Source organism: Perca flavescens, unplaced genomic scaffold (assembly GCF_004354835.1).
Source record: "Perca flavescens isolate YP-PL-M2 unplaced genomic scaffold, PFLA_1.0 EPR50_1.1_unplaced_scaf_106, whole genome shotgun sequence".
NCBI classification, from domain to species: Eukaryota; Metazoa; Chordata; class Actinopteri; order Perciformes; family Percidae; genus Perca; species Perca flavescens.
Window position 1 is genome coordinate 2,101 of NW_021166522.1, and position 13,611 is coordinate 15,711.

Here is a 13,611-nt window from a genome sequence, read left to right on the forward strand (position 1 = left end):
TAGAGAGACAGCAGTATGAGTAGTATGTAGAGACAACAGTAGAGAGTAGTATGTAGAGAGACAACAGTAGAGAGTAGTATGTAGAGAGACAGCAGAGAGTAGTATGTAGAGAGACACAGTGGAGAGTAGTATGTAGAGAGACAGCAGTAGAGAGTAGACATGTAGAGAGACAGCAGTATGAGTAGTATGTAGAGACAGCAGTGGAGTAGTATGTAGAGAGACAGCAGTAGAGAGTAGTATGTAGAGAGACAGCAGTGGAGAGTAGTATGTAGAGAGACAGCAGTAGAGAGTAGTATGTAGAGAGACAGCAGTATGAGTAGTATGTAGAGAGACAACAGTAGAGAGTAGTATGTAGAGAGACAACAGTAGAGAGTAGTATGTAGAGAGACAACAGTAGAGAGTAGTATGTAGAGAGACAGCAGTAGAGAGTAGTATGTAGAGAGACAACAGTAGAGAGTAGTATGTAGAGACAGCAGTAGAGAGTAGTATGTAGAGAGACTGCAGTAGAGAGTAGTATGTAGAGACAGCAGTAGAGAGTAGTATGTAGAGAGACTGCAGTAGAGAGAGTAGTATGTAGAGACAGCAGTAGAGAGTAGTATGTAGAGAGACAGCAGTAGAGAGTAGTATGTAGAGAGACAGCAGTAGAGAGTAGTACTTAGAGAGACAGCAGGAGAGAGTAGTATGTAGAGACAGCAGTAGAGAGTGGCAGCGTAGAGACTGCAGTAGAGAGTAGTATGTAGAGAGACAGCAGTAGAGAGTAGTATGTAGAGAGACAACAGTAGAGAGTAGTATGAGAGACAAGAGTAGAGAGTAGTATGTAGAGACAGCAGTAGAGAGTATGTAGAGAGACAGCAGTAGAGAGTAGTATGTAGAGACAACAGTAGAGAGTAGTACTTAGAGAGACAACAGTAGAGAGTAGTATGTAGAGAGACAGCAGTAGAGAGTAGTATGTAGAGAGACAACAGTAGAGAGTAGTATGTAGAGAGACAACAGTAGATAGTAGTATGTAGAGAGACAGCAGAGAGAGTATGTAGAGAGACAGCAGTAGAGAGTAGTATGTAGAGAGCATTTGCAGTAGAGAGTAGTATGTAGAGAGACAACAGTAGAGATAGTAGTATTTAGAGAGAGACAGCAGAGAGTAGTACTTAGAGACAACAAGAGAAAGAGAGTAGTGTAGAGAGACAACAGTAGAGTAGTATGTAGAGAGACAATAGTGCAGAGAGTAGTACTTTAGGAGAGACAACAGTAGAGAGTAGTGTGTAGAGAGACAAATAACAGAGAGTAGTATGTAGAGAGCCAGCAGTAGAGAGTAGTATATAGAGACAGCAGTAGAGAGTAGTGTAGAGAGACAGCAGTAGAGAGTAGTAGTATGTAGAGACAGCAGTAGAGAGTAGTATGTAGAGAGACAAATAATAGAGAGTAGTATGTAGAGAGACAGCAGTAGAGAGCAGTATATAGAGACAGCAGAGAGTAGGAGACAGCAGTAGAGAGACAGCAGTAGAGAGTAGTATGTAGAGAGACAACAGTAGAGAGTAGTATGTAGAGAGACAGCAGTAGAGAGTAGTATGTAGAGAGACAACAGTAGAGAGTAGTATGTAGAGAGACAGCAGTAGAGAGTAGTATGTAGAGAGACAGCAGTAGAGAGTAGTATGTAGAGAGACAGCAGTAGAGAGTAGTATGTAGAGAGACAACAGTAGAGAGTAGTATGTAGAGAGACAGCAGTAGAGAGTAGTATGTAGAGAGACAACAGTAGAGAGTAGTATGTAGAGAGACAACAGTAGAGAGTAGTATGTAGAGAGACAACAGTAGAGAGTAGTATGTTAAGAGACAATAAACCCAACTTTCCTGTCCTGCGTCCATATTTTACGAGATGGAGTGAGAATATATTGGTGACGTGATGCTCGTCTGTCTCTATGAGTGTCCAGTAATAATAGTGGTGATGTCACAGTGTGACGCGGTGTATATATTTGGTGTTGCAGACTCCACAGCAGATATCGTGAGCTGGCTCCACATTTAGTGCCGCTGGATTACACCAACAACCCCGACATCAGAGTTCCCCTGGCGCTCATCGTCGCCATGCCGGAGCTCAAGGTACACCGCTGATCGGTAACCACGAGGCTGCACCCTTACAAAGGGAAAGAAATCTCTAAATGTTCACGCTTTGTCAAATTAATTTGGACTTTTTTCCCTCAAAATGTTCTGCCTTTTTTCTCTCAAAATCTTCTGACTTTTGTCTATTTATTTTTTACTTTTCTCTCAAAATCTTTTTTTCTCTCAAAAAAGACTTTTGTATGGAGCCCCCCTGGTCCCACTTTATCAAAAAAATTATTTAGAACTATCTTGAGGCCTCAAGATATTATCTCGTGGCCACAAGATAGTATCTTGAGGCCTCAAGACAGTGTAGAGATGTAGTGTAGTGCAATACTTCACATTTTGTGCAATATTCTCTGTTTTAATATTCAGTGTGCAATATAGTTTGCTGCAGTTCTGCTTCTATTTATTTACTACTACTGTTCATCACAATTATGTTAATACAGTAATGTAAATACTTTTTACATGTATATATGTCACAAAGTGAAGCCAGGCAGCCAGAGTTTTCTTATTTTGTATATAGTGTGGTGTTTTGGGTGTTTTATGTTGTATATAGTGTGGTGTTTTGGGTGTTTTATTTTGTATATAGTGTGGTGTTTTGGGTGTTTTATTTTGTATATAGTGTGGTGTTTTGGGTGTTTTATGTTGTATATAGTGTGGTGTTTTGGGTGTTTTATGTTGTATATAGTGTGGTGTTTTGGGTGTTTTATGTTGTACATAGTGTGGTGTTTTGGGTGTTTTATTTTGTATATAGTGTGGTGTTTTGGGTGTTTTATTTTGTATATAGTGTGGTGTTTTGGGTGTTTTATGTTGTATATAGTGTGGTGTTTTGGGTGTTTTATTTTGTATATAGTGTGGTGTTTTATTTTGTATATAGTGTGGTGTTTTGGGTGTTTTATTTTGTATATAGTGTGGTGTTTTGGGTGTTTTATATTTGTATATAGTGTGGTGTTTTGGGTGTTTTATATTTGTATATAGTGTGGTGTTTTGGGTGTTTTATTTTGTATATAGTGTGGTGTTTTGGGTGTTTTATTTTGTATATAGTGTGGTGTTTGGGTGTTTTTTTTTATTTTGTATATAGTGTGGTGTTTTGGGTGTTTTATTTTGTATATAGTGTGGTGTTTTGGGTGTTTTATTTTGTATATAGTGTGGTGTTTTGGGTGTTTTATTTTGTATATAGTGTGGTGTTTTGGGTGTTTTATGTTGTATATAGTGTGGTGTTTTGGGTGTTTTATTTTGTACATAGTGTGGTGTTTTGGGTGTTTTATTTTGTATATAGTGTGGTGTTTTTGTATATAGTGTGGTGTTTTGGGTGTTTTATGTTGTATATAGTGTGGTGTTTTGGGTGTTTTATGTTGTATATAGTGTGGTGTTTTGGGTGTTTTATTTTGTATATAGTGTGGTGTTTTATTTTGTATATAGTGTGGTGTTTTGGGTGTTTTATTTTGTATATAGTGTGGTGTTTTGGGTGTTTTATGTTGTATATAGTGTGGTGTTTTGGGTGTTTTATGTTGTATATAGTGTGGTGTTTTGGGTGTTTTATTTTGTATATAGTGTGGTGTTTTGGGTGTTTTTTTTTGTATATAGTGTGGTGTTTTGGGTGTTTTATGTTGTATATAGTGTGGTGTTTTGGGTGTTTTATGTTGTATATAGTGTGGTGGTTTGGGTGTTTTATTTTGTATATAGTGTGGTGTTTTGGGTGTTTTATTTTGTATATAGTGTGGTGTTTTGGGTGTTTTATGTTGTATATAGTGTGGTGTTTTGGGTGTTTGTGTTTTGGGTGTTTTATTTTGTATATAGTGTGGTGTTTTGGGTGTTTTATATTTGTATATAGTGTGGTGTTTTGGGTGTTTTATTTTGTATATAGTGTGTGTGTGTTTGGGTGTTTTTTATGTTTATATATAGTGTTGTGTTTTGGGTGTTTTATTTTTGTATATAGTGTGGTGTTTTGGGTGTTTTATTTTGTATATAGTGTTGTGTTTTGGGTGTTTTATATTTGTATATAGTGTGGTGTTTTGGATGTTTTATTTTGTATATAGTGTGGTGTTTTGGGTGTTTTATTTTGTATATAGTGTGGTGTTTTGGGTGTTTTATTTTGTATATAGTGTGGTGTTTTGGGTGTTTTTATTTTGTATATAGTGTGGTGTTTTGGGTGTTTTATTTTGTATATAGTGTTGTGTTTTGGGTGTTTTATATTTGTATATAGTGTGGTGTTTTGGGTGTTTTATTTTGTATATAGTGTGGTGTTTTGGGTGTTTTATTTTTTGTATATAGTGTGGTGTTTTGGGTGTTTTATTTTTGTACATAGTGTCGTGTTTTGGGTGTTTTATTTTGTATATAGTGTGGTGTTTTGGGTGTTTTATATTTGTATATAGTGTGGTGTTTTGGGTGTTTTTATTTTGTATATAGTGTGGTGTTTTATTTTGTATATAAGTGTGGTGTTTTGGGTGTTTTATTTTGTATATAGTGTGGTGTTTTGGGTGTTTTATATTTGTATATAGTGTGGTGTTTTGGGTGTTTTATGTTGTATATAGTGTGGTGTTTTGGGTGTTTTATTTTGTATATAGTGTGGTGTTTTGGGTGTTTTATTTTGTACATAGTGTCGTGTTTTGGGTGTTTTATTTTGTACATAGTGTGGTGTTTTGGGTGTTTTATGTTGTATATAGTGTGGTGTTTTGGGTGTTTTATTTTGTATATAGTGTGGTGTTTTATTTTGTATATAGTGTGGTGTTTTGGGTGTTTTATTTTGTATATAGTGTGGTGTTTTGGGTGTTTTATGTTGTATATAGTGTGGTGTTTTGGGTGTTTTATTTTGTATATAGTGTGGTGTTTTGGGTGTTTTATTTTGTATATAGTGTTGTGTTTTGGGTGTTTTATTTTGTATATAGTGTGGTGTTTTGGGTGTTTTATTTTGTATATAGTGTTGTGTTTTGGGTGTTTTATTTTGTATATAGTGTGGTGTTTTGGGTGTTTTATTTTGTATATAGTGTGGTGTTTTGGGTGTTTTATTTTGTATATAGTGTGGTGTTTTGGGTGTTTTATTTTGTATATAGTGTTGTGTTTTGGGTGTTTTATGTTGTATATAGTGTGGTGTTTTGGATGTTTTATTTTGTATATAGTGTGGTGTTTTGGGTGTTTTATTTTGTATATAGTGTGGTGTTTTGGGTGTTTTATTTTGTATATAGTGTGGTGTTTTGGGTGTTTTATTTTGTATATAGTGTGGTGTTTTGGGTGTTTTATGTTGTATATAGTGTGGTGTTTTGGGTGTTTTATTTTGTATATAGTGTGGTGTTTTGGGTGTTTTATTTTGTATATAGTGTGGTGTTTTGGGTGTTTTATTTTGTACATAGTGTCGTGTTTTGGGTGTTTTATTTTGTATATAGTGTGGTGTTTTGGGTGTTTTATTTTGTATATAGTGTGGTGTTTTGGGTGTTTTATTTTATATAGTATGGTGTTGTGGTGTTTTATTTTGTATATAGTGTGGTGTTTTGGGTGTTTTTTTTTGTATATAGTGTGGTGTTTTGGGTGTTTTATTTTGTATATAGTGTGGTGTTTTGGGTGTTTTATGTTGTATATAGTGTGGTGTTTTGGGTGTTTTATTTTGTATATAGTGTGGTGTTTTGGGTGTTTTATTTTGTATATAGTGTGGTGTTTTGGGTGTTTTATTTTGTATATAGTGTGGTGTTTTGGGTGTTTTATTTTGTATATAGTGTGGTGTTTTGGGTGTTTTATTTTGTATATAATGTGGTGTTTTGGGTGTTTTATGTTGTATATAGTGTGGTGTTTTGGGTGTTTTATTTTGTATATAGTGTGGTGTTTTGGGTGTTTTATGTTGTATATAGTGTTGTGTTTTGGGTGTTTTATTTTGTATATAGTGTGGTGTTTTGGGTGTTTTATTTTGTATATAGTGTGGTGTTTTGGGTGTTTTATTTTGTATATAGTGTGGTGTTTTGGGTGTTTTATTTTGTATATAGTGTGGTGTTTTGGGTGTTTTATTTTGTATATAGTGTGGTGTTTTGGGTGTTTTATTTTGTATATAGTGTGGTGTTTTGGGTGTTTTATGTTGTATATAGTGTGGTGTTTTGGGTGTTTTATGTTGTATATAGTGTGGTGTTTTGGTTTGCCTGGCACAGAACTGAAGACTCCTCCCAGTGCACCTGAGGCAGATCTCATCAGGAGAGATGCTGGAGGAACACGGAACGCGCTCCACATCTTGTATTATGAATGGCTGAGACAGAAGGAGGAAAGAGGAGCGGAGAAAGAGTGAAAAAGAAACGTTGGGGACGGGCAGGACAGCGGAGCCGGAGCCGGAGGACAGCTGAGGATGTTTGGAGGATCGGCGCGTTGGCGTTGTGCGAGTGTGATTTGGGCAAAACTAGAAAATCTGATTTCAACCAGTCTATAGAGAACGGGACTACAGTCTTTACCCTTTTCTGTTTGAGGGAGGGGGGAAGAGGGCCAACGCGCCGATCCGCTGTCCTGCCCGTCTATCTGTGCTCCGTCCCCAACGTTTCTTTTTCGCTCTCTATCCGCTCCTCTTTCCTCCTTGTGTCTCAGCCATTCATAATACAAAATAAAACACCCGAAACACCACACTATATACAACATAAGACAACTCTGGCTGCCTGGCTCCACTTTGTGACATATATACATGTAAAAAGTATAAATATAGGCTATAAAATATGAAGAAGAATTATCTCGTGGCCACGAGATAGTTATAATAATTTTTTTTTGACAAAGTGGGACCAGGGGGGCTTTTGTCAAATATTTTGTAAATTCTTTTGGGACTTTTTCTTGAATTTCTATTTCAAAAGAAAATTGTACGACTTGCTCAAAGTCATCCGAATTTTTGTCAATTTTTTTTTTTACCTTTTTTTCTTAATAGGTTTGAACTTTTTTGTTTTTGAAAATGTTGTCAAATTATTTGGGACTTTTTCCTCAGTATGTCTGTGTTTGTTCCGACAGGAGAACCCGTTCAGGGACCGGATCGTGGAGACGTTCTCCGAGGACGGACTCGGGAACCTCAGCTTCAACGACTTCGTCGACATGTTTTCTGCTCTCTGCGAAACTTCTCCCAGAGAACTCAAAACCATCTACGCCTTCAAGATCTACGGTGAGACCTTTAGACCCTAAAAATATATTCTGACTTTTTTCTCAAAATATTCCAAATTCTAACATGTTGTTCTGTTGTTGTCTGTTGACAAACACACCATGGACTTTATGTCTGCAACCTAATTTCCCTACAGGGACAATAAACTAATTAAGAATCATTTCTTCTTCTTTCTTCGCAACATATTCATATTTTTTTTCGGATTTTTCTCTCAAAAGTCACTTTAATGTTTTGACTTTTTTTTTCTCAGTATCGCCGACTACTTTTCAAAACTTTAATACCTTTTCTCTCCCAAAAAATTCTAACTTTTTCCTCAAAAGAGTTTAGACTTTTTCCCTTCGGACTGCCTGTTCTAGCAACAGATTCTCACTCCCATCTGGTAAAATACGGATGCTTGGTCAGGTGACCTTTGGTCAGGTGACCTTTGGTCAGGTGACCTTTGGTCAGGTGACCTTTGGCGTTGTTATTGACGCTAAAAGTCTCCTTTAGCGTCATATAACGCACTCTATCTAAACGTGCTTGGTCGGGACTATTGGCGTCACTTTCGATGCTGTTATGTTCAGGAGAAGCTCGTGGGCGGGCTTACTGTGGGTTTCTGTGACACGCGGGAATAACGGGACGGTTAAAGACACGCGCGGGACTCGATCCCCCGGTCTCCTGGATGAAAGTCCTGAGTCTGACCCATCCTCCCCCCCCGACCAACCTCCCTACGAGGTATTCCCCCCCCTTACATATTACTCTCTAAAGCCTGTGGAGCTGCTGCTCTCCGCGGTACCTTCTACTAACACGCTGAAAGGGGATTTTTTTTCATCGCTTCAGACGCTGACAGCCACTGTCCAAAATATTTCATCTTTTTCTCAATTTTACAACTTTTCTCAATTTTTTCCCCGTAAAAATATTCCGACTTTTGTCTCGAAATATTTTGTCTTTTTCTTAATTTTACAACTTTTGTCAATGCGTCGAAAAGGCAACAAATTAATACTTACTTAATACTTTTTCTCTCCCAAAAGATTCTAACTTTAGAATTATTTTTCTCAATTTTACAACTTTTAGCAACTTTTTCCCCATGAAAATATTCCGACTTTTGTCTCAAAATATTTTGTCCTTTGAGAACGGGTTGATTCTAGCGTCAACCTTTGTGTCTGATGTCACTCTGCTGTAACGTTGTGCTTCTCCGGTCCAGACTTCAACAGGGACAGCTTCATCTGTAAGGAGGATCTGAGGAAGACTCTGAACAAGCTGACTAAAGGAGATTTAACCCCCGAAGAAGTCACGCTGGTCTGTGACAAATCCATCGAGGAGGCCGACCTGGACGGAGACTCCAAGCTCTCCTTCTCCGACTTCGAGAACATGATCTCGAAGGCTCCGGACTTCCTGAGGTACGCCGCTTATAACCACCTGTTACCGTAGTAAAAGTCCTACATTCAAAACTTTACTGCAGTTAAAGTCCTGCATTCAAAAACTACTAAAAGTCTTCATTCTGCAGAATAATCTCTATAAAATTATTGTATTAGAACATTGAAGTTGTCAAAGTACTTCAAATTAAAGAAAGAGTCAAAAGCATCAAATAAAGCCACATAACCATCGGTGGAAAGAAGCGACAAAAAAGTTTTCAAAATACAATTTACAATATGTACAGAGGAGACATAAACAATATTGAGTGGGGGGTGTTTTGGTAAACTGACTGGATGCGCTCGCTGTTCCACTTCATGTGTGTAGTGTGTTGAAGAATGTGTCTGTTTTATGTTTCTGTCTGCAGTAACTTCTCTTAAATAGTCTGAAAATTGCACAGAGTTTGGTTGGTGACTGATACATGTTGTGTAGTGTTAAAGAATGATTGTCTGTTTCTGTCTGCAGTAACTTCCACGTACGAATATGAGACGAGAGGACAGACGTCTCCCTCGGACTCACTGGCGGAGAGGACCGGAGAAACCTGACAGAAAGTCTGCAGGCTCAGAGGAACCTGTTTCTGCATCAAGTCTCTGAGACCAGTTACTAACAGGCTGGACTCGGATGGCCAGCGATGAACCAAGACGGATCATTTTACACCAAGCAGAGCCGGACCTGGGCCACCGTTTCAGACGGTGTTGTTTCAAAATTTCTGTGGTTAATTTCAACATTTTTTTTCACAATTTTGTTTCTTTATTCTATGGTTTTTCCAGCATCATTTGGACTGCCGGCACCTCCAGCGTTTGCCTGTACTGACAACGGCTTTCGGCTCTTTAAGACTCTTTAAGACTCTTTGAGACTCTTTGAGATGCTGCAGAGGAAACAGGACTTTTCTGACTTCAGTGCTTTGCAGAAAAGTCTGGATTCTTTTAAAATAAAAGCACAGTTTAAAAGGGCAAAAAGTGAAGAGCTATGCAAACTTAATGCATGTTGTAAATAGCTTGTAGCTGTGGTTGATTTGTTGTTCTGGTATCGTAACTCGTTCTGGTGCAAACTGACAATCATAGAAACTGTAGAAGGGCTCTCTGTCATCCTGTCAACTCTCTGACAGCTCCGAGAAATCTCTCTCTTCCTGCCGCCGACTAACTAACTAACTAACTAACTAACTACTTAACTAATTAATTAACTAACTAACTATACAACAGCTTTGACTCACTGGAGAGAAAAAGGTTTTCTGGCTCGAATCAAATAAAAGATTTTCTTGTTGCTCCATCAAGTTTCTTTTGGTAGAAGAAAAAAAAAAGGTCGGTCCTGAAACATGACAACATTAAAGTGCCCATATTATGATGTTATTTTGTGTCTCTGGTGCTTCCACACAAACATGCAAACTTTGAAAAAATCCATCCACGGTTTCACTAGTTCACCATAATCTCCAAAAGAACTACTTCCATGTCCCTGTTCTGCAGGTATTCCTCGTTTAGAAGAAGTCTCCCGGCTAATCCCGCCTTGTACTGACTGAAGTTAGAGAAACAGCTAGCTAGCTCATGTAGTCCTTACCTAGCTACTGATCATGTAGTCCTTACCTAGCTACTGAGCATGTAGTCCTTACCTAGCTACTGAGCATGTAGTCTTACCTAGCTACTGAGCATGTAGTCTTACCTAGCTACTGAGCATGTAGTCTTACCTAGCTACTGAGCATGTAGTCTTACCTAGCTACTGAGCATGTAGTCCTTACCTAGCTACTGAGCATGTAGTCTTACCTAGCTACTGAGCATGTAGTCTTACCTAGCTACTGAGCATGTAGTCCTTACCTAGCTACTGAGCATGTAGTCCTTACCTAGCTACTGAGCATGTAGTCTTACCTAGCTACTGAGCATGTAGTCTTACCTAGCTACTGAGCATGTAGTCTTACCTAGCTACTGAGCATGTAGTCTTACCTAGCTACTGAGCATGTAGTCTTACCTAGCTACTGAGCATGTAGTCTTACCTAGCTACTAGCTACTGAGCATGTAGTCTTACCTAGCTACTGAGCATGTAGTCTTACCTAGCTACTGAGCATGTAGTCCTTACCTAGCTACTGAGCATGTAGTCCTTACCTAGCTACTGAGCATGTGTGACTGCCAACAAAGATGTTACAGCAGTGAGATGTCTCACTCTGTAGCTAAAACAGAGACCTGAACACAGGGTGAAAAGAGGAGCTTCAGCAATGTGCAGTACAACTAAAATATGGTGTTTTTTGATGATTAAACCATGTAAACCTATTCTGGTACAACCTCAAATTACAATTATGGATCTGAAAATGAGCATAATATGGGCACTTTAATAGGTGTAGATCTTTGAGAGGGGGGGTTGCAGGGGATATGTCCCCCCCAATATTTAGAAGGTGTAGATTTTTGTCAGGCACACCAGGAGAATGGACCAACAAATGCACGACTCAGGTGAGTAAAATACAATGGTTTTATTAGAACGCTAATAAAACTTATGCAACAGTGTCCAGAAAACGACAGGCAAAGGGAAGTCTGGAAAAACAGGCACACATGGAGAACACATGACCTCGCACAGGAGTAAAGAGAAAGACTGAACTTAAATACACAAGACAGGTGAGACAATGAGACCCAGGTGCAACACATAGGGAGGGGGGGGGACAGGTAATCACACAGTCGGGAAGATATACAATAGAACGTAAAACAAGACAACATGGGACAGCATGTACGAGCAGAGAGACTACAAAATAAAACAGGAACTAACAACAGAAAACACACAATCGTGACAGATTTGTCCTCCTTAGAAATATATGAAAGAGCCCACTCTGCAAAAGACGTAAAAATAACCGTTCAGTGGGCTTAAACAAATTTATGTTTTATTTTTAATATTTAAATTTAACTTCTATTTAACCAGGTAGGCCATTTGAGAACAAATTCTCATTTTCAACAACGAGCTGGCCAAGACGAAGAATGAAACGTGCGAGACAACATAGAGCTACACGTTAAATACACAAAATATACACATTACATACACAAAATATACACGTTAAATACACAAAATATAAGCATAATAATTAATAATAATTTATACATTATTAATCCTGCAAGGGAAATTACAATATTTTCACTTTGTTATAATTATTATTATTATACACACATGCTCAGTACCTCTACATGCACTAATGGAGAGAAGTCAGAGTGGGGGGGGGGGGCTGCCCATGGACAGGCGCCCTGAGAAGCAGGGGGCTCGGTGCCTTGCTCAAGAACACCTTGGCAGTGCCCAGGCAGGGAACTGGCACCTCTCCAGCTACCAGTCCACCACCATGCTTTGGTCTGTATGGGGAATTGAACCAGCAACCCTCTGGTTCCCAACCCAACTCCCTACTGACTGAGCTGCTGCCACAAAACACAATAACTTCAGATCAAATAAAAATACAGACTGCAGAACAGAAACCAGCAAACCAGCAAACAGCAAACAGCCAAGAAATGGCCAGAGCTGTAGCAGCCCTTTAAGTATTTAAGTGTGACGGTGATAAGAATATTAAAATGAAATCACCTTTTAATTTTTAGCTCACCTGTAGTCCTCTGGGTCAAAGTTAACCCGTCTATATCAGAAAATTTGGGTTTCTTTTAACCACATTATCAAAAAAAAAATAACGTGGATGGTTCTGTAAAATAAATGATCCGTTTACTAATTTCACTGAATTTGGGTGTTTTATTAAATTTTATAGCATTTAAAAAAAAAAATTATACAAGAACATTGAAAAAATTGATAAAATGTCTAAAAAAAGATTACAAAAATCACAAAAAAAACGACAAAAACACAGGAAAAAGGGCTAAAAAATTTGGAAAAGTGAAAAAAAGTGTCGACCAATTCTAGTTTTAAATTTCGACCCAGAAAAACCAAAAGGTTGCAGGTCGACAGGAAGACAGGAAGACAGCGCGAGGCTCGCTCTGTGGTGGAATGACCACTTCTGTTCTTGTAGTTTTTCAAAACATTTAATCTGGATCAAATTGATACGGATATGGGAATCTCATGTTTAGCTATCCAGGATCTCCTGATCCATCTTACTGTTATGCCAGTTTTCTTAAAGGAACGTTGGACTGGACCACTGGGATCCAAATACCAAATGTCAGGATGACCAAATCCTGATGACCAGAGCCTTAATGGAGCCAACAGTGGAGCCTGCTGGCTCAGATAAGAACTACAGGGAGGCTCCTAATACACACTGGTTGTTTTAATTTGAAGAAACAGAAAAACTGTAATAAACCGAAACATTTTAAATTCTTTATTTTGTTATAATGTTTTTTTTTACCATATCTCATTAGATGTGACATGCTGGTTTGAAAAATCACAACTGAATCCTCCATTCTGATTGGATCAGGATTTTTTTTATCAAATAGATCCCAAACCGAGTTCAAAGGGCAGGTTTGATCCAGATCAAATGTAAGATGGACTACATGCTCTGATCTTAGTTCAGAATTCCTCTTTTGCTTTTGAAAAACCCATTTCCAAGATTTGATCCAATCCACGATCTGAAATCCCGCTGGATTACTTTAGCAGATTAGACAGCAGCTCTGGTTTGAGATGCAGCGAGGACCCCCCCTGCTGTTTAATGTTGAGTACAGCAGCTCCCTCCCTCTAGACCAGGGGGGGTCAAACTCAGTTTCCCAGAGGGCCACAGTGGAAAAAGAGAATCTCACCGAGGGCTGGACATGGAGAGATTACTGACGTGCTTTTGTTACTACATGTCACTGTTTTAAAACATTTTGGTGCTTTTTTCATCATTTTTGTTGTTTTCGTTCTAGTGTTTTTGTGGCTTTCTCAGACATGTGTCACCTTTTTGTAAATTTGTTGCTTTTTCCGACATTTTTGTTGACACGAAGCCCTACAAAAGTCATCAAAAGAGTTCATTAGCCATCTTTTAACCATTTTTAACAACAACCTGTTTCACTAACCTGACTCCACCAGATGGATCGCTTCCCATTAGCTCGGCATATCCATCTGAAAATCCTGGTTAGCTGATTGGATAAACC

General features: G+C 38.2%; 1 protein-coding gene across 1 annotated transcript; it reads left to right on the forward strand.

Annotated features, from left to right (window-relative positions):
- The first annotated feature begins 1,870 nt into the window (after positions 1-1,870).
- LOC114551484 (calcium and integrin-binding family member 2-like) lies at positions 1,871-9,186 on the forward strand. Its single transcript, XM_028572527.1, has 5 exons — positions 1,871-1,875; positions 1,980-2,091; positions 7,057-7,204; positions 8,385-8,580; positions 9,059-9,186. The coding sequence occupies exons 1-5, from the start codon at positions 1,871-1,873 to the stop codon at positions 9,078-9,080; spliced, it is 483 nt and encodes a 160-aa protein (XP_028428328.1). The 3' UTR covers positions 9,081-9,186.
- The last annotated feature ends 4,425 nt before the right edge of the window (positions 9,187-13,611 follow it).

What these genes read in the sequence shown, in the direction of transcription:
- LOC114551484 (XM_028572527.1), top strand. An exon ending in TCGCCATGCCGGAGCTCAAG is followed by an intron (nt 2,092 to 7,056) that starts GTACACCGCTGA and finishes TTGTTCCGACAG; the next exon opens with GAGAACCCGTTCAGGGACCG. An exon ending in CTACGCCTTCAAGATCTACG is followed by an intron (nt 7,205 to 8,384) that starts GTGAGACCTTTA and finishes TCTCCGGTCCAG; the next exon opens with ACTTCAACAGGGACAGCTTC.